This window comes from Balearica regulorum, chromosome 19, assembly GCF_011004875.1.
Source record: "Balearica regulorum gibbericeps isolate bBalReg1 chromosome 19, bBalReg1.pri, whole genome shotgun sequence".
Classification (NCBI taxonomy): domain Eukaryota; kingdom Metazoa; phylum Chordata; class Aves; order Gruiformes; family Gruidae; genus Balearica; species Balearica regulorum.
This window is the reverse complement of record NC_046202.1, coordinates 5,675,801-5,698,917: the sequence shown is the minus strand read 5'-3', so window position 1 is coordinate 5,698,917 and position 23,117 is coordinate 5,675,801. Positions and strand designations below refer to the sequence as shown.

At 53.2% G+C, this 23,117-nt stretch overlaps 1 protein-coding gene across 4 annotated transcripts in view; it reads right to left on the bottom strand.

Annotated features, from left to right (window-relative positions):
* Positions 1–585: 585 nt before the first annotated feature.
* LOC104630291 (flotillin-2) overlaps positions 586–23,117 on the bottom strand; it is a 29,085-nt gene continuing 6,553 nt past the window's right edge. For 2 of the 4 annotated variants that reach the window (XM_075771903.1, XM_075771900.1), the window contains 10 exons: positions 14,420–14,501; positions 9,554–9,644; positions 5,030–5,153; positions 4,495–4,613; positions 3,936–4,049; positions 3,726–3,845; positions 3,078–3,292; positions 2,698–2,881; positions 2,384–2,533; positions 586–2,234 (listed from right to left, as the gene is read on the bottom strand). In XM_075771903.1, coding sequence (XP_075628018.1) covers positions 2,196–2,234; positions 2,384–2,533; positions 2,698–2,881; positions 3,078–3,292; positions 3,726–3,845; positions 3,936–4,049; positions 4,495–4,613; positions 5,030–5,153; positions 9,554–9,644; positions 14,420–14,501 — 1,238 coding nt within the window. In that variant the 3' untranslated portion in view covers positions 586–2,195. Of the gene's footprint in view, positions 2,235–2,383; positions 2,534–2,697; positions 2,882–3,077; positions 3,293–3,725; positions 3,846–3,935; positions 4,050–4,494; positions 4,614–5,029; positions 5,154–9,553; positions 9,645–11,502; positions 11,594–14,419; positions 14,502–23,117 lie in introns of all 4 variants that reach the window. The other 2 variants (XM_075771904.1, XM_075771901.1) reach the window with 2 other exon arrangements.

Below are 23,117 nucleotides of genomic sequence, written 5' to 3'. Positions count from 1 at the left end.
ACGGGGCTGGGATTCCAGGCCCACGGGGTGCCACGGGACATAGGTGCTGCCTGGCCCCCTCGGGGTGCGGGGTCTCTGGCAGCAGGGTAAGGGCACAGGGCTGCTCAGGGCCGGCAGCAGAGCAGGGGGACACAGTGACATGGTGGTACCACGAGCTGCTGGGACAGATAAAGCCTTCAGCCCGTGTCAGCTCTGCTCCGAACCCTGCGGTGCCGCTGGTTGGGGTGCCCCCGGTTGGGGTGCCCCCGCGGTGATCAGCTCCTGGGTTAACGAGGGTGATGCAGCTGGAGCTCACCAGCCACCCTCAGCAGCTCCTCGCTCCGTACTCACGGAGGTGGGAGCAGGACGGGGCTTTACCCTGGCAAGGGCTGGCGGGAAACTGCCCCGGGGACGGGACAAGGAGCCCACAGGGACACCACAAGCTCCCAGGGGCTTTGCAGGAACTCACTTCCACGCACCCTTTGTTCCCCCATCCCAGCAGGAACACCTGACTGCCCTGGGGCAGCAGCTCTGTCTAACACCGGCTCTGGTGCTGCCCGGGGTGGGGGGGCGATGGGCACGGGAGGGACAAGACAGAGCCAGGCAGGTGGTGACAAGGCTTTATTATCGTACAGCAGTGACGGTCGCAGGGACGCAGGCATGCACACGCACATGCAGATAGGGTGCCTCGCCCGGCACGCCTGCCAGCAAGCGCCAGATCTGTGCCGACGGCCCCGTGGCACAAGCACAAGCCGGGGGCTGATAACACCGGTCCTCCGCACCCCGGCAGCAGGGAGGGGGACGGGGTGCTGCCGGTGCTGCAGCACCCATCCACCCCGCAGCGGGTCACCCCCAGCAAAGGGACTGGCCAGTACAGGGACACTGCGGGGAGGGCGGAAGGGATCGGGGTCCCTGCACCCACCCTACCGCAATCGAGCTGTGGGTGAAGGAGCCAGCGCAGGGACCCTCAGCACCCTGGTGCACAGGCCACCACCCCACCTCACAGCAGCACCAGGCTGACTTCACACGTGGGTTTGGGTGCTGAGGCCACACTGAGCACAGGCGACATGACGAGACAGGCCGGGAAGGGGCGCAGGCCAGCGCAGGGCCCTGGTGGCACTGTGGGGAGTGTGGGACACACACAGGGGACAACCTCTTTCACATTGTCACTCAGGGCAGCAAAGCCACTGGCCGCAAGAGGCGGGGGGGGGGGTGAGGCAGGGGCTTCTGCACTGCCTCCGGGGCATCCCCCGGCCAGCACGGCCGCTTGCCACAGCCTCACGGCCACGGCCCGGGGGTGCCGGAGGAGCCCGTCCGCACCGCAGTGCCCTGGCCTGTCCCCTGCGTTCCTCTGACCCGTGGCTTTGTCAGGGGGCAGATGTACCACGGCCCTGGGGACAGCAGCCGCAGCCGGTTCTCCTCCCTCTGGGAGCATGGGGGGTTTGGCACAAGGCTATTTTTTGGCATTCCTGGTGGAGGGACCTCGCCAAGCCTGAGCTGGGCTCCCTCCACTAACGCTCCACCAGCCCCCCCGAGCTCTCCCCCCTCCAGATCCTGGGAGGAAACTTCCCCATGGGAAGGCACCACGGGAGGGAGGGGGAGCCAACTGCAGCACCCGCTGGCAGTGCCCGATCGTCACCCTCCCAGTGGGGTGACTGCCACCTCTGGGAAGCCCAGCCTGGGCAGGACTGCTAGCACTGGGGGGGCTCTGCAGGCAAGACACTCACGACGGGGAAAACCGGCCACAAAAACAGCTTGTGGGCAGAGGCAGGGGTCGGGCAGTGCCCGGGGAGGTCGCTGCAGGAGGGCAGGGAGCCCAGGGGAGGTGGGTCATGGCTGTTCTCTTCCTACAGCTCCACACTCCGCATTCCACCGAGCCTCTGCTCCGAGCTCTGGGCGGCCACCCGAGGACAGAGAACAGTGAGGCACCAGGATCGCAACACCAGACAAGCTGCCAGATACAACTGGGGATGGGATCCAAACCCCGGCCTGATATAATATACAGCGAGTTACAAAATAAATCCCCTCCCCCCCTTTGTAATAAAAAGAGCAGCTGATTGGACATGCATCTTTCTGGCCCTACAAAATAAGGCACCAGAGCTTAAAAATGAAACTCCAATTGTCTTTGATATAAAAGGAATTCCCACGTGTTGAAGGCAGTTGATGTCTGAGTGCATAACAGGGAGCGATCTTCACTAGCTCTGGGTTGGCCAGCCTCATGCCTGGGCCCCGGTGGCTTTCTGGATCAGGGGAATCTGCAGGAGGGGAAGAGAGAAGCTGTTACGGCTGGAGGAGGGGAGGGCAGGGAGCTGCCTGGGGAAGGAGAGGCTCCCTAGGAGTCTGGAAGTTTTCAGGCAAGTCCTCGTGCCCTAAGAGCCACAGGAGCTGCCGGTGTCTGGCTCACCTTTGTGAGATCCACACCAGTGATGGCACGCACGGAGGCGGGGATCTCGGCCAGCAGACGGTTCACCTCGGCCGTTGTGTTGCCGCTCTCTCCGCTGAGAATAACGATCTCGTCCACTTTGGAGAGGGGAGCAGCCACTTTGGCAGCAATCTGGGGAGGCAGGGAAGGAGGGCGGGATGAGCAGAGTGCCAAGGAGCTGCTCACCAGCCTGCTGGCACAGCTCGTGGGGCCTCTCTGTGCCCCCAAGAGACCTGGCCCAGCCTGGGAACTCCCCACCACTCGCATAGAGTGGGGAAAAGCTGCTCCCTCCTCACCTCAGGCAGCGCATCCAGCACTAGAGCCAGCTGGGCAGCTTCTCCGTACTGCTGGAGTGCTTCAGCCTTCAGCTTCATCCTCTCGGCCTCCGCCATCCCGATGGCCTCAATCACAAAGGCCTCCGCTTCCCCGAGCTTGCGGATCTTTTCTGCCTCCGCCTGAGCGATGAGGACTTGCTTCACCCTGGAAAGGGAAACGCAGCCCTCCAGCAACCCAGATCCCCACAGCGTACCCAGCACTGCTTCCCTCCCTCCATCAGCCACCCGCCTGTCCTGCAGAGAGCCCACAAGCTGGTGGGCAGCACCTGCACCTCGCTCCCGCCTCACTCCAGCCCAGCTCAGGGCTGGTCCCTCTCTGACCGGCTCACGGGCTCACTCACTTCTCGCCCTCGGCGATCTGCTGTATACGGTAGGCTTCAGCCTCGGCCGGCCGCTTCACGGTGGCTATCAGCTCCTTCTCCATCCGGATGATCTCTTTCTCTTCAACATCGATCTGCTTCTTGCGCTGTACCACCTCAATTTCAATTTCCTCCTGACGGATCTTCTGCTGCTCCCGGGCGCTCTGGAGCTCATAGGCCAGCTGGGCCTCTGCAGTCTGCACGTGGGAGAGATAAGATGGGTCTTGGCCATGATCTCCTGTGCACAGACATAAGAACCCTTGGCAGCCCCTGAAACCAGACATGGCTCCTGCTCTGGACCAAACCTCCACCCAGAGGTGACGTCCCCATGCTCAGAGCTGCACTTGCTGTTCTCCCCTGTGCGCTCTTCCCACAGTACTCGAGCCCAATCAGCTCTGGGTTCAGCTTAGATGACCCTCCCTATCCTTCCACCTCCTCCTAGTCCCACCTAACCGTTGCAAACATGAGGGGAATCTGCTGCAAGGAGCTCACACTGTGATGTAGAAACCTGGGTTGTCCACCTCCAGCTCTCCTAACACACGCAGGAAGAGGAAGCTGGCAAGTCTCAGAGCTACCAATACCATGAGGAACCAGCCAGGGAACAGCGGTGGGCTGTGGGATACCTCTCACCTTAATGTTGACCTCCTCACTGAAGGCAGCTTTCTGCAATTCAAAAGCTCGTCTGGAATCTGCTATTTTGGTATCTGCCATGAACTTGACATCCAGCATTTCTTTCTTGCACTCTGCCTCCTGCAGAGAGGAAACAGAGCAGAGCTCCAGGGTGTGCAGCTGGAGCAAAACAGGCTGCTCTGGGGAAGCTCAGCATGTCTCCGGACTCACCCGAATGCCAGCATCTCGCTCGGCTTCTGCCACACCGATGTCTGCATCCCTTCGAACAGCCGCAGTCTGAGTTTTTCCCAGGGAGCTCAGGTAATCCACTTTATCGTAGACATCCTGGAGAGGGGAAGATAAGCCACAACCACTTCAAACGAGCGACTCCATCTTGCTCCCTCCCCGTTGAAGCTCAGAGCAACCACTTGTGCGGTTAGGCCAGGGTCAGAACGAGCCACGTCAGCCTGCTGCCAAACAGAAACAGGCGTGACAGGGAGATGCACACTCTCCCGACATCTTCCCTCCAACTCCCTGAAGGCTCGGTTATCAGCGAGCTCTCTCCACGAGCCGTGTTTACAGAGGCAGCTAACGAGGCTCTCTTCACCCAGCTGCCTGGATACAGGACATCCTGCGGCGGCTGTCGTGGAAACTCCCGGAGGGCTGGGGCAGGCTGTCAGCCAGAGCCTTTCAGCCAGCTGCAGCAGAGGAGCCAGAGCCAGGCTCTGCTGTGCTGCACCTACAGCGCTGCTGGGTGCCCTGTAGCACAGCACCCTGTGTCTGGGCATACCTTGATGGTGAAACTCAGGATCTCGATACCCATGCGACCGACGTCAGGAGCTGCCACCTCCCGCACCAGCTTGGCAAACTGATCCCTGTCCTGGTAGATCTGCTCCACTGTCAGGGTACCTGCGGAGGGAAGGAGGGTGAAGCACTTTATTTGGAACAGGTAACGCACAAAGGTGTGGGGCTAAGCTCGGCAACATCCTCGTTGCCCCTAATCTCTTCAGGTCTGGGCACAAAGGCATAATCCTCTGCCCAGACCCCGCAGCGCAGACCAACATCTCAGTCTCACAAGCACAACTGCACCACACACCTGTAACCCACGGGAACTCAGACATCTCTCGCCACAGGCACTGAAAACTCACTTATCACAACACCCAGCAGCACAGCAGGAGCTACTGTAGGGGAGGAACAATCTAAGATGCCACTTCTGCAGTCAGAAGCGCCCGTTGTGGCTGCTGCGGTGCAGCACTACTGCTGGGACCAGCAGAGAAGGGAGAAAGCTACTCAAGGTGCCTTCAAGAGCATGAGACCCTCCGCACCTAGGATGGAGCGCAGATGCCCCTCCAGCGTCTGAAGGACCACGTTCTTCACATCCTGCACGTTCTTGCCCAAGAACTGCTCGCAGGCCACAGCCAGGAGCTCCTTCTCGGTCATTATCTTCACCTAGAGACAGGAGACAAAACCAAAAGGACTGAAGGTGCCTGTCCAAAGAGGGACAGGCACCCAACAGCAGCAGCAGCAGAAGCAGCAGAACCACCACCAGGCTGCCAGGCCCCTGTGCTACCGATGCTCCAAGGGACCTTGCTGAGCTGTCACCACGCTGAGCCGGGCCACCAGACCAGCCAGCGAGCCCCTGCTCACTGCCACTGGGGAGAGACCTGCTGCGGGCACATGCAGCAGCGCCAGCGCCGGGACAGACCCCTCTCCAAACCCTGACTGCAGCTCAGCGTGGAGGGGTGCTCCCTGCAGCCATCTATCCCACATAGCACCCACCGGGTGATGTGGGGACAGAGCCTGGCCCTACAAGTCCCACCTGATGAAAACTTTACCAAAGAGCCCTGAGCTACCAGTTCAGCCACTGCACCAATACCAGACCTAGTAGGAGAGGGCTTTCTATTACTACCCCTGGCCAAAAGCCATGTTGTTACCTTTCTCTTCCTCCTCCTTCACTAGAATTACTTTTTCTGACACGGGAAAGGCAGAGAACAAGGAAGAGTCTGACATGCCCAAGGAGCAGCTTGGGAACAGGGGCTCCATTCGGCGTTCCCTGCAAGGAGAGATGAGACGAGATGGCCGTAGCACCAGGCTGGGAGCTCCCAGCTGCCCTTTGCAGTGACCCCGATGTGCCGCGGCCAGGACCTCCTTGTCTCACTCCATACAGTCAGTCTGGTAACGATCGCCAGAGGTGGGACACAGTTGCCCCAGCCCCGCTTTCACCTCCCACAGTCAGAGCCAGACATAAAAGCATCCCCAGGTCCAGACAGACGAGTTTTAAGATGGTCCTGCTGCTCGTGGGGCTGCTTTTTAAAGGCAAAGTGGGTTAAAAATCCCTACAGAGTATGTTAGGCAGTGGAGATGTGTCCTCATGGAGCTCTACAAGACCCAGCTATGAGCAGCTACAACCCACTAAGGTGACAGTTCCTGGTGGCCACGTCCAGTCTGAGGGCTCAGGCAAAGCCCGGACACAGGGATGTGTCTGTGTCTGGCCGCACCAGAGCAGGAAGCAGGGCCATACCAGCCACACAGCTCTGCTGGGACCTCTGGGTGCTGAGCGGGTCCCACAGCACCCTCTCATGGAGACATCCGGGCTGGGCAGTGCCTCCTGTCCCACCAGATGCTGGTGGCACCCTGCGTCCTGCCCCAAGGGTCCTGGCTGGACCTGCTGCTACCTGCAATGCCAGCGTGGTCCTGGGTCAAAGATCTCTGAAGCTTCAGGCACTGCACAGCGGCCCTACGAGGGTCCCCACTGCACTCCTGATGGGTTCATAGCCTACAGACCTCATCCTGACACCTACAAGTCCGCTTTTCAGGGTCAAACTGCTGGAAAAAGCAACACAACTATTTCTTGAGAAAGCCTGATCTGATGTTCTGCAAGTCCAAAATGATCCTAGAGCTGAACAGCAGCACCCAGCCCTGGCACTGCCAGCGCGGGACAACCAGGACCAGCCACCACCTTCTAAGGGGACTGGAGGCGGACTGTGTTACATGCAGTGAGCTGACCAAGACTCAGCTGCCACAACCCTACTGCTAGCAGCACAAAAACCACCAACCTGGGCTAAGCCTATTTCCTACCTTTGCTTCTCAGGCTGGGTCTCCCAGTCAAAATGCCAAACTGAATTTTGGGCAAGAGTGGCAATCCTCTTCTGCTTTCTTTGGGCTCCTTACGGGGCCAGGGCCAGGACACCATGGCTTCTTGTTCCCGCACCCCGGGCGAGCAGCATGCACTTCTACACAAGGGGGGAGTTGGGAACACGGGCCCTGCACAAGGCTCATCTCGAAGCAAACTTCGCCTGCTGCTCAGATAGGAGGTTTTTGCAAATACCAAACCCAATTAGACTCAGCAGCAACGTTTATGGGGTGCATCTGCCAGCAATTCCACCTCTCTAAGCAATCCCCATCCTTCTGGAGCTACGGAAAGGACAGTCAGAGCACGGAGCGGGACGTTCGTTAAGAGTCCCTGTGGTATTTAACAGGAGCGAGGAACGATTCAGCCTCTGTGAATAAAGCCAGCCAGCAGCCTGCCCGTGCCAGTAAAACTCGGACAGCCTGAACGAGCCTGGCTATGCGCTGAATATGGACGTCAACAAAGCAAAGTTTGCACAAAACAAAACAGAGTAGAGCAATTTGCACTCAGCTTGTTTCCAGTATTTCAGACAGGGCACTGCGACACTCGGTGCTTCTTCAAATGTCATTCACATCCGAGAGAGAGTTTAGCTGGCAGGAAATCAGAGAGCCTCTATAAAACAATCCCATCGGGAGGATCGATACTGCTGCACCCAGCTCCAGCCAGCTGCAATCACAGCAAGGGGTGAGCAGAGACAATCCAATTAGCTAGAGGCTCAGAAAAATGGTACGGAAGGATACAAAGCCCAGCGTGGCCTAAGGCAGCAGCATCCCAGCACACCCCAAGCACCCAGCCAACACAGGAAGGAGCTACTGGCAAGTACTCATTACATCTCTCTTCAAAAAAAGAAGAGCATCCTTATGCACATTAAGCACTTCTATTATTACGGCAAACATTTTAAAAGCTGCTTCTCTAGTAATAATTTGTTTGCTTTTTTCCTTTTCTGCACAAGCCCTTCAAAGAAAAACATTTGCCTCAAAAGTACTTCTGCAAAATTAAGGTAACCTCTGCCATGCACGTCCCCAACTGCCTTGAGCCTGCTTTCTGCTTGGTAATTCCCTGCATCTCACAACCTTAAACCTTTAAAACAAATGGACAGTGGATAAAAATGAACAGTGAGAAGAGAGAATAGCACGAATGAGACGAACTGGGAGCTGCATTTTAAAATCAGGGTGCCTGGTGATCCAGCCTTCTGCTAGCACGCGCCACCCAGCCTAGACCTTTTTGCAGGCAATGGAAGAATGTCGCAAAACTAGGCCAAAAAGGAAATGCTGGCTTCACAGAAATACCTTTTCCAAACACAGAAGGAAAAGCCTACGGGTTTATGAAATGTGTGCGAGGGGAGACATGGCATGCATTTTACCAACCACGCAAAGCCCACTGTGGTTGTGTGATACATTAGCAGCTAAATGGATATAAAGAACTGAAAAACTGAAAACAAGATGCTGGTTCACACCAATTAGAGCCAGGATGAGCCCAAGAAGCCGTCTCCTGTGCTGGTGCTCTTGCACGTAGCCACGTTCCCCAACAGCGGCAGGGCGACGTATTATCTGCTGTTGAGTCACGGTCGTGCCCAGCCCTTCTCTCATGTGTGACAATCCAGAAACAGCTCCTGGCTGAATTCATATCCTCAGTTACACACAGACACAGCACACAGCTCCTCTGCAACGTCAGTTCAGAGCAAACCAACAAACCCAGGGAGGAATCCGCTGCTCTGGAAAGCACTGGGTGAAATCCATCAAGCGTTTGGTCTTAAAAAGGCTGCAGCAGCCACGGTGCTCTTCCCTGGGGGGGACCCTTTTAATGCATGCGGGATTTTGGTCACATCACTGCATCACTCAGCAGCTCCCCTCCCCACCGCAGGGAATGTAGCAGTTGCCTCTCCTGTAACAAAAGACCTGGATATGCCTTGGGACACACGGTGACCACAGCCTTGTGTGCACTGGAACAACTATCTTGGTTTTATATACCCAGAATGAGCTGTCAGGAGCAATTTTCAATCAAAGCACGCAGCTGTCTATTCGGGAGGTCAAATTCTGTCGAAAGCTAACAACATTTTCCTCCCAGCATCCTCCCCAAGGCAGGACCTGGTCACAAGGACAACCTCTGTATTACCGCAGCAGACCTTGGAGTCTAAGAAATGCAGGTGTTTCAGTGCGCTATCACAAGCGGCAAGAGCTGGGTTTCACGTACGAAAAAGGCTTGAGAAAAATCAAAATTCAATTAAAACCAGAAATTTTACACACAAATTTTAGTGCCTGGAGGGACTAAATCCTTTCTTTAAGCTTTAACTCACCGTGACGAATTACAAGATCCACGTGCTAATAACAATAGTAATAACACAAAGTAACGTAACGTTTGATACCATCTCAGGAGCGAATGGTTCAGTCCTGCAGGGTCACAGCTCCAAGGGCACCGCGGTACAGCAGCGTTTCACAAACAGATCACGTCACCCACACACCTCATTTGCCACGTGGACAAATGAGACAACAGAGAAAGAGGAATGATTTTGGGGAGAGGAGGAAAGGTCACAACCCCCTTCACAACACGGGACATGCTGCAGTGTGTTTGAACCAACAAGGACAGTGTGGTTTTGTACAAGAATCTGTTTCAGAGGAGTTAGCTTCTGTTCCTGGACAACAGTAACCTCTTAAGGGGGGAAAACCAGACGTAAGTTAGACACATGCATTCCTGAAATGATGTTTTGGAGTTACTGTACCTGTGCCACACCTGTGACAGTTAAAGCTACCCCCTCCGCCGTCTCTACGTCCTCACACCTGGGCTGTAACGTCATTATCTCTAGGGAAATCCTGCCAAAAAACGTAAAATATTTGCACGTTTCCAGGTAACACACACTCAGCTCTTCCCGTTGCATCTCCTGCCCCGGGCTACCTGCCGCACTCATCACAGGTAATGTAAGACAGGCGCAGAATGCAGCCAAGGGACTACATCTGTCACTGGAGACAGACAAGTCACTTTGGCCAAGAACTAGGTTTTTCAGATAACGCTTAAGGGCAATTTATCAGCAGAGAAAGGCTGGGAGCCAGACTGGAAACGATACCGTGACCCTTTCCCTTCTGCCAGGCTAGCGAGGTGGCCAGAAGCTAGCGGCTTTGGGACCCCAAAGGGCCCTCCATCAGAGGCTCACTGTGCCATGCTGCCCAAGGCTGGGGCAGCGCGTGCTCTCGCTGGCTGGTGTCACCGGTTTAAAAGCACAGCATGGACCCGGGATGCTCCCACCCGCCCCGCACTGCCATCCCCGCAGGGGCCCTGGTGCTTGGCAGAACCTGGTGCTGACGCTGCAAGAAGCAGCCCTGCCTTTGCCCTCGCTGGGTGAGCACTAACACAGATCTAGCTCCTGATCTGCTTCACCTCTCCTATTTTTCCTGTGTCCCGTGACCCAAAAGCAGATAGAAGTGAGTCTCCAGCTCTTTGGGGCCATGCCTGTATAGTATCAGCCACCCAGGAACCAATCCTGCAGCTCCAGAGCTGTCTCAGACACCCAAGGCGGGCTCAAGGTACCTCGGCCAGACCCGGCAATCTGCAGGTCATCATTTGGTAAAACAAGAGACATGCCTGGCCGTGGCAGGTTCTGCTTCAGGAAGCAAAGCCTAGCTCTCGTGTCAGCCATAACAAGCTGGGAAGGCGTTGCGAGTCAGGACAGGGAGCCACAGGGCAGAGAGCTCGTGTCGGTGAACATTAGGTCAAACATCTGAACCATGAAGGGGCTGCGCTGGGCTGCTGCGTGCACGCCGAGTCGCTCCAGGATTGGCTGGAAGTGCTGAAATGTATCTCTGCAAGTTCATGCCTGCCTTGGCCACTGTCCTAATTAAACTGGCAAGCAAACTGGGAGCTGATAAACCAGCTCCCACTGTCCAGGAAGCACACAGGCATTTTTTGCCATATGCGTTCACAGCTTTAATCAGCTGGTGCAGGATTTTAGCCTTCTGAAGACCTAACCTAATCTTTGAATTTAATTTCAATACCATGCTGCTTCTTAGCCGGCAAGTCACAGGGATGTCTGGTAATTACTGTTACACTGGTTCGTAACTGCTCAAGCGCAAACGTCACTCCTGTATGCTGCAACTCATCCGAGGTCTCTGTGCTGTACTTTCAAACGTGACAACATCCAAAACGGGCACTGTCTCCATGTGGAGGAAGAAGGGCTGCGTGGAAACCCATATCCAAAACTGCAGAGCCAGGTACAGTTGCAGTTTCCCCACACATGTACAGGTTTCCCTTTGAAACAGCACAAAACCTGCCTTCCCACCTCCCCAAATCCTGCACAGAACCCAGCCTGGCCTGGCTGTGGCTCCACACAAAAGCAGATGCCCTTCTGCTCTCCACCAAGCACGCAATGGAAACAGTGCTGTCGAGGAAAGGGTTACAGCTGGAGCAAATGTCTGCAGCGTTATCAGAAGGAGCCAGTACAGCAACGCTGAATTTGGAATTTGCCAAGTATGCATCTGTCTGCATTACCTATAAACTGTGGAGTGCGCCCCAGGGCAAGTGCCAGAGAAGGGGAAGGAGAGGAGGGTATTGAGATTTCAACTGTCCCATTAGAAAACCATTAGTTTTTATGTTATCCTGCTGCTGCTGCTGCTGCTGCTGCTCAAAACAGAGGAATAAACAGTTAGACACAATGTTAGGAAGCTGGTGGATTATTACCTGTGCAACCCCTGTTACGTACAGTGGGACCCCCTCCGACGTCTCAATATTCTCACAGCGACAGAGGATGGTCATAACCTCCAAAGACAGTCTGAGCAGCGAGGAATAAGGGTAGGACAGCAAATATACAAAGCGGTTATCAGAGAGTAAGACACTCATTGCAAAGGACAGATGAGACTTTCAGGTTTTGGCTTTTCCCTGTTCAGTTTGCCTTTCTCCCACCACTTGCTTCCAGGGCTCGGGAAGGCTGGGACTGAGCAGCTTCCCTCGTCACAGCAGGGAGCATCCACCTGCTCCTTTTAACGAGGCTAAACAGAGCGGAGGCTCGTCTCCACCCTGCATGCCCTAACTCACCGCAGATGAAGCTGAACCATGTATCCCACCTGGACTGCCATCCTGGACTCAGGTGGAATTCTCTGTTGGAGAAATCTTCACACACAGAAAATTCTTTTTTTTTGTTGCTGTAATTTAGATGCTTCTATGACAACATTTAAGAGGGGTCAGAAAAAACGAAAGTGCCAGGGACCTGGATCCCCACCCCTGGCTCAGGCACTGATGAGAGAAGGTGCTTCCAAGTGCTGTCCTGAGAAGCTGAATAATACCATTTGGTTCCCCCAGAGGCACATAAGACCGAGCTGCCTCTCCCTCTGCTTTTATTTCTGACTCTTAAACAGGGACAGAATTTTTTTTTCTTCTTTTTTTCCCCAGTCCTCAAGGTTGCAGCAGGATAAGAGCCCAGCACTCTGCCAGCTCTAACTGTTCCTTTTGTTCCCAGGTTAGTGCTACCTGGCGGGATGCCGCCGACAGCAACACAATCGCTGCTGTCTCTCTTGCTTTCAGCACTGGCAGTTCCAGAAAAGATGTCCTAATTTCAGAGGAGGAAATCTGCCTCACTCTTCAGCAGGCTCCATCTGTGGCACGGCTTATGGTATTTGGGAAAGGCTCTGTTCTCAAAAGGAGAATTAAGCCCCATATCCCATGACATGAACTGGGGGTATAGACTTTAAAGAAAAAAAGATTTGTTTGGGTGATGGCATTGCTGTCAAGAGCTCTGTTTGCTAAATAATGCACAGACCTCTATCATATGACAGCTCGTTCCTGGCAAGCAGTTCTTGGCCCTGGACTCAGCCTTTGCTTAATTTACTAAGTCAACCTCTCGAATACATCTGTTATCTCCTGCACATGGCAGGTCAAGGTCCTGCGCTCTTCTCTCTCACACAACAAGAGGAGGAGCAGAAACCATTTGTTCAAATCAACAGCTCTCCCAGTGAGACGCCTCACGGAAATTTGGGAATGAAGCTTGTCTGGATCAAACACAGTTCTTAAACACTGAACCCACAAGCTGAATCTTTCCTTCTCCTCCCATCTCATATGAGCATCACTGGAGAGCCCAGGCTAAAGCAGCAGTTGTTAGCTGAGACCTCTTCGTGCAGCTGGAGCACTACGGTAGGCTCTCGTAGCAATCCCGAGTACCGGCCACCTGGGAGAGGACCTGAGAGCTGTTGTGAGGCAGTTGCCAGCAGCAGCCAGGACCCCTTTGAACAAGGCAAGCTACGTGAGCCCCAGGTGAACAGCAGCTACGGCAGTGCATCATCTGCAGAGCGGGGGCTGCAACATGCTCACTTCATCTGCTGGTGGCAACACGTGAACAGGGAAAAGAGGTGGCAAGATCAGGCAGTAAGGGTTAACTACAACCTCTGGCTGGTACTTAGCACAAAACCCCAAAAGTCACATCTTGATCCTCTTCCTCTGTTATTTTTTTACACAGATGGAGGAAACCTGCTTTGGTGAGCACAAGGCAGGTGTTAGGAGAGAGTAACATTCCCACAGATCCTGAGGACGAAGAGCTATATTAGCAGGACAGCAGCACTATCACAGCATGTTAGTTCAGCGACCAGCGCAGTAAGGAACAGCAAGCAAAATCCATGATTGAGAAAAGGGAGAGAAATAAAATCCCATGGTTTTAAATAGGAACACCGTCTGCTCCCAAGGTGACAGCAGTCAGCACATCTTTAGAAAAAGAGACTTGATGAGCAGGAGGAGGCACTGGCCCATTGCATGCCACAAACATCTTTGTTACTGGATGAGGGTTTGGGCCACATTGGGCAAAAATTAGCTCCTCTTGTGAACTCATGGATGAGCCAGCCTGGCACCCCGCTGCCCAGGACCTCTGCGAGAGCCTCATAGCTGCTGCTGCGGAGCACTGCAAAGGCAGCAGAGGAGAGCACGGCTCTTGCCTTGCCCTGCACAGTAAGAAACACTGATGTGCCAGGCTACGGCCCTCTCAGCTTGGTGGGATTTAGGTAACTAAAAAAAGAACCAAAACCGAACCCCCCCCCCCAAAACCCCAAACAATCTGACTGCCTTGGGTTTGAGAAGTGCAGAGAGAGGCCATTTTAAAAAGTGCTTCAGCTGAAAGCATGGGATTTCTTTTCTTTTTTGTCTTTTCAATGTGATACCCAGGTGTCCCCATGCAACTAGTCAGCACAGAACTCCCCTGCTCTGTGTCTACCCCAGGACCTAGAAGTCCTCTGGGTTTTATTTTGCTGCCAGGTAAGCCTCAAATGACAGGGTTATCTCCTGCAGGGCCCTGGGCAACCTCAGCCCCCACCACTGAAAGCAGAGGACAGCCAGCAGCTGTGCGGTTGTGAGTGACCCTCCGTTTCTCATGCCTCAAGGCATGACACAGGGCACATGTTGCTCCTTCCACCTACTTACAGCGCTGTGTGCAAGGCAGCCTTCCTTCGAAGGACCAGGAGCTGGCCACAGCCAAAGGTAGCAGGCTGGGCTGACGCTCATCCATGATTTCACGTGCACTGCCGAGTCCCGTGTTCCTAAAGATACTGCTGACAGCCCCACTGGGATGGCTTTGCCTAACTCCTGCTCCAAAACCCACAAATAACAGGGGTCTCCTTACCTTTGGGTGTCAGTAATGCACCACCAAGCCCAGGCCCAGCCTCCGTACACATACTGCTTTACGTCAGAGCCACAACAGCCACCTGCAGCACAGCAGAAAGTACAGAGATGTAGGGATTACACACATGCACGTTGTTCTCAGCCAGGGGAAAAAACTGCACCCAGACGGAGTCACGAGCACAACAACTTCATAACAAGCTTGCCCAGCCTCTGGGTGCTGAGCAAAGGGCATCCTGGAGGGTCATCGCTTCCCAGCCCCTCGGAGCAGAGGATGCACCTCGGCTCGGCTGCGTTACAGCAACCAGGGCTACCAAGCCAAGCTCTGCAACGTGATCCAAAAGAATGCAAGCATGCTTGAAGTGTCTGATAAATAATGAACACAGAAAACTCTTTCCAAGATCCACAGCAGCCCTGAAACACCCTTCAGTCAGCCATAATGCAGCCTCCCACTGGGGAACGCAACGCTCTCCTTACCTCCATGGGCTTCACGTGGCAATTTTCCAAAGGCAACCTTCTTTTTTTAAATTTTCTTATAAAATTTGAAAATAGTATTTGTAGTAATTCAGTATGATGAACAGTAACACACAGAAAGTGACTATTTCAAACCAGGATTTTATTTAATTTTGTTAAGCACTTTTAGCAACCAGAAATGTTGTTAAGTACATGCTTCAGTATCTTTAACAGTGATGCACCAGCTCTGTCATGGAAAGCTATGTAAGAAACCCATCTCCTTTCCCACACCCATACTGCAAGCCACCCTTAAACCCACCAAAAATCCAGCTGGTCAGCATTGGAGGAGGGGAGAACCCTTGAGCTCCCCAAAAACATCTCCTAGTTCTGGCTCATGCAAGTACCATGGTTCCTGAGGCTTTGAAGGTCCATCTCAGAGCCGGCTGCACCCAGAGTTCAGGCAGCCTCTAGAACTCCTCTGACACATTTAAGATTTGGCCCAGCGAAGCCAGAAGACGCTGTCTGGATTTTCACATCTTTGATTGAAGAAATAAAGCTCCCGCTGCCCTCCAAGGGAGCACCCTGCCAATGACCAGCCCTAGGTTTCATGCCTGGCAAGGGAGGAGCTCTGCAGCTCTGCAGCTCCCCAGCTCGGACCAGGGCTGCGAGCTGCCATCTCTCAGGAGGATCAAGCCACCAGTCCCTCCCTAGCCTGTTATCCATAGTCACACTTACTGCAGCAGCGCCCGAGGGCCTCAGCAAGGCAAGCGCCGTACCAACAGTTTCAGCCCTGCAGGCAAGACAGCGCCAGAGCAGAGGAAGAGCAAGCACGCAGGGAAAAGAGCGTGGCTGCAACGCTGGGGGAGCTTCGCATTGTGGGAGGGAAAAGGGACAACTATGAAGCCGGCAGAAAGCAGACAGCCCTTTCGAGAGAGACGACGACTAACTTCGTTGCAATAGGTTAAAATGAAGAAGCAAAGGCAGCACGCATCCAGGCCAGTGTGCCAACAGGGCCCTCTGGGCCACAGGAGGGGAATCCCTCCTCCCCATCCTCCTCCTCCTCCTGATCCTCAAGTGTTCGGCTGTCTTCTGCTATCAGTGAAAGATACCACCTGCTTCACCGGCTTCCATGCAATGGTTGATAAACCAGCAGATCGTCCCCATCTGCAACTCTTCACCCTCCGATTTCAGTAGGAAGTAAACACAAATGGGAGATGGATTTAGACACTTTTTCGGGTCTCTTGTGCTCCACAGCTTAGAGGAATATTCTCCCATCACCTCCGAGACAGCCTCTGGACAGCTTCTTCCTGTAGCTGGAAGACTCTTTCAGCCAGGCAAGGAGTTACAGAAGCTGATGATACAACATCTTGCAGCACATTAACTGCAAGGCCTTTTAACATTTCTTGGAGGATGTGAGCCCAGTTAGCTCAGCCTTTTAGCCAGACCCTTGTTTTCCAAGAACAGGAAGGGAGGTGTTCCTGGCAGTCGGGAAAAGCAGCTCCACATGGAAAGGTATTTTATTTCACAGGGTCTATGCGGTCTTTAACTTCTCTACCAAACCTCTAGTATTCATTTCATAATAACGTACTGAGAAAACTCTGCACCCTAATCCCACCATTGTTGCAAGACTGTGCCTCTCCACACAGATGTTTCTTTTCTTCTGCAGGCAATGCAAGAAAATACTTTATTTAATATCACACCCGTGCTTGCTTCCCAGCACCGCACAACATTGCTGCACAGCACAGTTTACTAAGCTAGATTATAACTCAAAAAGTGTTCAAAGCGTAAGAAAAAAACAGGGAAAACTAATACATTAAACAGGAGCGGGATGCCAGCTGGTTGCTTTCATGCGAGCCGGACGTCTGAGCGCAGCAGAGCTCCGTCCTGGTAACGCAAGTCAGATGAGCTGAACGCTTATTTTCCATTGCAGCCCTGCAGCCTCTTTCCCAAGTCTCAGAGAGCAAGTGAAAGAGGAACCAACAAAGCGAAATCTTTGCAAGTCTAAAGAATAAACCCTCTTGCACAATGAGATTTGGCAGAGAAATTGCCTTTTCCAGCTATAATACGCCCACTGTTCTAGCAGCCCGGGTCTCACAGCCGTTTGGCCATCACTTCCACAAACATCCACCGTGCCTCTTCCGGGGCAGTGTGCGGCAGCCAGGCGCACTACAAATGGAGGATTCATCACCGGGAAGCTGCCATCCAGCTTGGCCTCTTCCCAAACGAAGGGGTCCCATGTTCAAGCAAGAATTCCCAGAGCCAGGAGAAAGCACTTTGTCTCATTTTCGGTGGTTTGTTTTTGTTTTTTTTTTCGTATGAAATGAGATTAATCGCTTGGGAGTTTGTAGATAAATGGAGCTCTCAGCAGATGCAGGAAGCTGCTGCCCTGATGGATGGCATGCAAGAAAGAACAGGAGCCCCAACAGTTACAGGGACACAGGGCTCAAAATATCAAAACTGGGACAATTTGAGGTTGTGAACAAGCTCTGCGTTGTTTGCTCTCCCAAGGTAATTTGAGGCAACAAACCTGCATTCTGGCAGGAAGCAGCGAGCAGTCAGAAATCAGGTTGCGGTAAACAGGCTGATACGATAACTCGATAACTATATTCCTTCCCAGAGACTGTTGCAGGCTGAACACAATACCAGAGCAGACCTCGCTGCCTTCACCTGCACAGAGAGATGCCATCTTCACACCTCGGTTCAGGGCAATCTGGTGCCGGAGTCTCCTCCTCCAGGAGGATCCACCACCCAAGCTGGGAATAAACAGCTCGGTCCAGTCGGATAGAAGCTGGGTTTGTTAGAGAAACAGCTCTGTGCTGGGAAATGGCACGGGGTGCTAACAAGTGAGTGCAGAAAGACAAGGAAAAAAATTGGTAATTGAAAATAGTTACTGACAAAAGAACACAATAGAGAGGAGAGAAGGCGGCAAAGGCATACATAAAGAAAATCATGTAATAAAGCACGGTCTAGACTAAAATCAGTGTCTGGTTCTTAGACCCTGTTGTGCATATAAATTAGACTTCGTCCACATGCAGAAATGGCAGAAGGTTAACAAAAATTAATTTAAAGTGATGCAGGGTTCCGAGTTGAATCCATAAAATCCTTTGATGGTCACTACAGCAGATGAAAGCAGATGATGCTGGCTAGCTTGTTTTGGATGTAATCTATATCGAAATGACTTGTTTTAAGCTATGAGTATCAACGTTACAGAGCGAGTTTAAAAACACACCTTTAGTTTAACTCATCTTGTAAACAGAAAGCCAGAGAAGACACAATGAAGTTACACAACAAAACTACAGAGATACTACCCCAGAATTCCTCTTGGAAACCAAAAGGAAAGCCCCAAGGCTACTCTCCACCTCCTCCTCCTGCTATGCTTTCTGAAGAGTAATTTGCAAGTCTTGGAGATTTAACAGGCACCTGACAAGGGAAATCTTGAGCCCCACCACCTGCAAAAAGCTGAAGAACTACCTCCTGAGAAGGAAACACCACAGAGGAGCTGCATAAATTGCCTTTTGTGCAAGTGGTGAATAGCTGTATTGAGCACCGGCAATCTCATGCTACAGACTTGAGACAAGCTGCGATGCTGCACTCTGGAGAACAACCACCAAGCATCATGAGCAGCATGAAAATGACTGCGGGGAAAGATTTTTGGCTAACCAAAATGAAGAACCTAACTCTGCGGGACCACTCAGTGGCATTAGAAGTTTTCTGTGTGGCTCGCCTGGTGCGAGGGGTAGAACATCTCAATCTCAACCTTGGGGAACAGTTCTGAACTCCAGCTCCAAAGGCACGAATGTGGACAAGGGCAAAACCTCACGTGAAGCTGCCAGCTCTTTCCCGCAAACTCATGTTGCTCTTGAGGCCAAAGAACGGGATCACAACTAGCCAGCTCACGTAGGTCTGCAGCTGGAAGTGGAGGGTTGACCCCGACGCCATCAGCCCCACCACGAGCCGTTAGGTCTCAGCTGCCTCTTGCTGCTCACCACGGCTTTTCTGCAGGATGGCCTGGGCCATCCCCTCCCATTCCATTTTCATTCAATCAGCTGTTCCCGTTTAAGCGTAGCTCTCTGCATTTCTCCTTATTGAACTGTATCGTATTTCTTTCAGACCATTTGGTCAATCTGTCAAGTTCGCTTTGATTCTAATCTGGCTCTTCAAAGCTCTCGAATCCATTCCCAGCTCAGTACCGCCAGCAAATTCAATAAGCGCATTCTCGATTCCATTATCCAAGCCAAAACAAGGAACTGACTTGATAAATCCTTTCAGCTGAACAGTGAGCCACTGTCAAGTTCCCTGGCAATGGTTTTCCAGGCAGTTTCATATTAATTTTATAGCATCTGACAAACCAGTTCCTCCTTGCACTGTGGACTGTAGGCCTCTTGCAGAAAGGGCTTGCAGAGCCTCAAGAAGCCTTTATTTCAGGCTTTCAAAACTTAGAGAAGTACCATAAAAACAGCACAGTCACACCGGCTCAGAATTATAACCAGTTCCTCTTGCAGGAATAAGAAGGATGGAGTAACAGGATGTGAGAGCTTAGAGCAGCTCCAGAAAGGTTAACTACCTCTGGCTGCTGGGGTGCAGCAGGAAACGTTTACACAAAACTGGAATTAACTGCTAGTTCTTCTTTTCCTTTAACAGAGATCGAGGAGCCCCAAAGGGCACTGCACTGAAGTAAAGTTTGAGAAACTGGGTTGGACCGTATTTCTCAAGCTGACTTCTGAGAAATCATAAGAGTACAACAAGCCTCAGTAGACGCAAAGTGTACAATATCTGCTGCTTCTCCTCATCCCCTGGAGTGCTAACTCACTTGAAAGGGAAGTCAGAGTAGCTGGGCACGGCTGATCTCAGCAAATAACTGTAATTGTTTTCTTGTAGGCATTTATGAGCGATGTATTTGTTTCAGTATTCTCCTAGGAAATAAAGCAAGGTTGACTGAGCTGCAACTCCCCTGACTTTTTTTTTTTTCTTCTTCCTTTTCACACCCTAAACTTTTGCTGAAACAGCAGTTTGTTCTGACCCAGAAACACGGTGGGCTGTGCCAACCTTCCTGTCACGTCTCTCCAGGTGCTCACCTTGAAGCTGCTGGACCATTGCTGCGTGGTGCCACCCTGCAGCCCTCGGCAGCCAGGAGGAAAAAGCCCCAACTGCAGAGATTTGGGCAACGCTGTTTACTTATGGTCACTGTAAGATGAATGTGGCTATTATAAATTATATCTCCTTATTATGAGACTCTGCAGAAATATTATAGCCTTGTATTGCACATTAAGCAGATCGATCCTTGGGCACGAAAGCTGCATTCAACCAGACTGTAACCCAAAACCGGCATTACACATCCGAGACAACCTATTTAGCTGGTGGGAACATTTGGATATCAGGATGAACAGGTACTTTGTGTATTTTCCTGAAAACTCGACTGGCTCCAGCTGCGCTTGGAGAGGACTCAGTGCTGGGCCAGGTGTCTGCCAAAGGCTCCTTGGAGCTTGCACCACACCTCCCCAGGAGGCTCCCAGCACCGCTACCCTCCAGCAAAGTTAGACCCACATTCCAGAGAGACCATCATCACCTCCGCAGAGCTTTGCAGAGCATTCTTACAAAGCCTGGGCTCCACATTTCACAGGTGGATTGGCTAACTGAGTGCAATTTCTTAGAAGGGGATCGGTGTTGCTCAACAGGGGAAGGACGCGAGTGCCAGTGGGAATGCTGACCTGTGCCTGGGAAGCAGCTTCCCAAATAAGGCTACGAAGCTCCTGCACACACAGGCTTTCCCAAGGCACAGCTGGCTGCTCCTTGAGCAGTGGAGGAACTCAAGTGTCTCAGAGGAAAGAGAAAAGAAAGAACACCACTCCTCAGAAAAAAACCCACATGCCAGGGGAAGCACGTGACTAAACATCCTCCAAGGGACACAGGCTAGATTTACAATGAAGAAAACTTTCCTATCAGCTTCATGATTTGGAGGTGCCTTCCCACAAAGTGAAGTCTTTTAAATAATAATTGTATGACAATTCAAGACTGCAAGCCAAAAGCCTACTTTTAATATTATTTGCTGTTGGTTTATTCTTCCCTTCCTCCTCTCTCCCCAAATCCACCCTCATATCACTCAAACAAATGCTAGCCCCCAAGGTCCTCTCTGCTTTTCCCTGGAGACACACGGCTCAAGTTCCTGGAACTACAACTGCTTGTACTTAGACGCCTCCCACTAATGCCCTGGCATTCGCTCTGCACGTAAGTGCGGAGGAGCCGCAGGGCTCTGGGGCTCTGCAGAGCTCCCACAACCTCTCGGGCTGCCCCCAAAGCTCACAGCTCTCAGGACACAGCAAGCGTTTACACACCACGACGGGCAGTAGCAGAGTAAAACCACGTCTGGTGGCAGCACCGAACCCAATTCCGACTCGCGGAGCCTGGTGTGATTTACGCTCCCTTCCCAGGACATGACTGTACATCGAGGAGTGTCCTCGGCTTGCTGCTCCCAGTTGTGGGAAAGCGTAACGCTTGGAACTGCAAGTGGATGCCACAAATTTCTGCTGGCTCATCCTGCAAGCTATGTTTTGTAAACTTCAGGGCTGACCAGAAACAAAATCAAGCTTTTAAGACTGAAGGGCATCCCAGCACACCTGGAGCATGGCTTCCCGAGTCCTCCCACCGGACGTGGCATTTCACCAAGCTGATTTTGATAGGGGTCTCTTTGGAGGGAAGCACAGCATCAGCTCCAGATCCCAGCTGGGAACTGCAGAGACGTGCAGAAGACCAGGAAAACTGCAAGAAATACTGCTGCTCCAGGCGGCTGGTGGGTGCGGTTTGTAACTCCTTAGAAGCAGCCGTCACAGAGGGCATATGTTTCCAGAACTGCAGCCTGCTTCTGGCATCTCCTCAGTAATTCCCGTAACAGGGCTGTTATCTAAGAGAGATGAACTGATAACAGACCAGCCAGAAGCAAGTGCCACAGCCCACTGGAGGCTTTGGCTCCAAAAACATAACAGCGTAGCTCCACATACATGGCAGAGCTGTGACTGTGGCATATGCTTGACGTTCACACGTGGTTTCTCCTGGGTAAGTTTAGGTTTGAGCATCACAGCACCTGCCACAAAACTAGTCCGGCATTGACAGAAAGGATGTAACATGATTGAGGACACACGAAGTGACAAACATCTGGATCTAACCTGGTTATTACCTCGCACTTGGCCCCAGCCTGTCACACAAGAGCAGAGTATCCAGCCCTTAGAGCAAGCCGTTACATCACCTGATGGTAATTAAGTTCTGTCCGCACGCCGCCTGGCCTACGCCAAAGTGCACTCTGGAGCTTCGGCGGAGTATTGAAGCAGCTACAGGTTGAATTGGACACAAGGGACTTCACTGCTCGTTTATTTAACCCTAACCTAGCAACCAGCTCACCTGCCGATAATATTACACATATCTGATGGGAATCAACAGCGTCCAGTGTCAGCACCACCGGGAGGGTAGGTAACGTGCTAGTAACGAAGCAGCAGTAGGATACGATGGATGAGAAGGGCATCCCAGGGACAGGCTGTGGTGCTCTGCCGCGAGCTGCCCTCTCCGCCCCAGCGGGATGCTCACAGCGGGCTCCCCTTCCCCGGCAAAGCCAACCTGTCCCCCAGGAACAGGGCGGCTTCTTGGTAATCCAAGCTGAGGGCTGTTGGCAGTGGCCCAGGGCCTGGCAGCCTTGCCAGGGCCACTGCCTGACATCATCCCCGAGCAGCAGCAGCATCACCGGGGCGTGCTGCCGGCACCACCACCTCAGCCACCACGCTCTGCGCTGCGGGGACCCCACCCCGGAGCCCCGGGGTCAACGCAGGAGTTGAGCTCCCCGCTGCCCCAGGGCACCCGCTCAGCAGGGACGCCCCCGGCACCCCAGTGCCCACTCACTGCAGGACACCCCCCCAAACAATGCCGCAAGGTCCCCTCACGACAGGGACCCCCCAGTGCCCGCTCAAAGAAGGATCTCCCCCACCCAACATCCCAGTGCTCCTTCAGGGGATTGCCCCCCAAATCACAGCGCACCCCATAGCAGCCACCCAAACACCCCCCCCAGATCCCACACTCCCACTCCCAGGCAGGGCCTCCCATTCCCCACCACCTCCCAGCCCGTCCCCCCACCGAGCCCCTCCGTGACAGGGACACCCCCCCAGAGCCCCCCCCAGCCCCCCCATCACAGGGTCCCCCCTCAGTGCCCCAAAACCTCCTCTGAGGCCCGAGACCCCCAACACCAGATCCCCCTCACAGCCAGGACC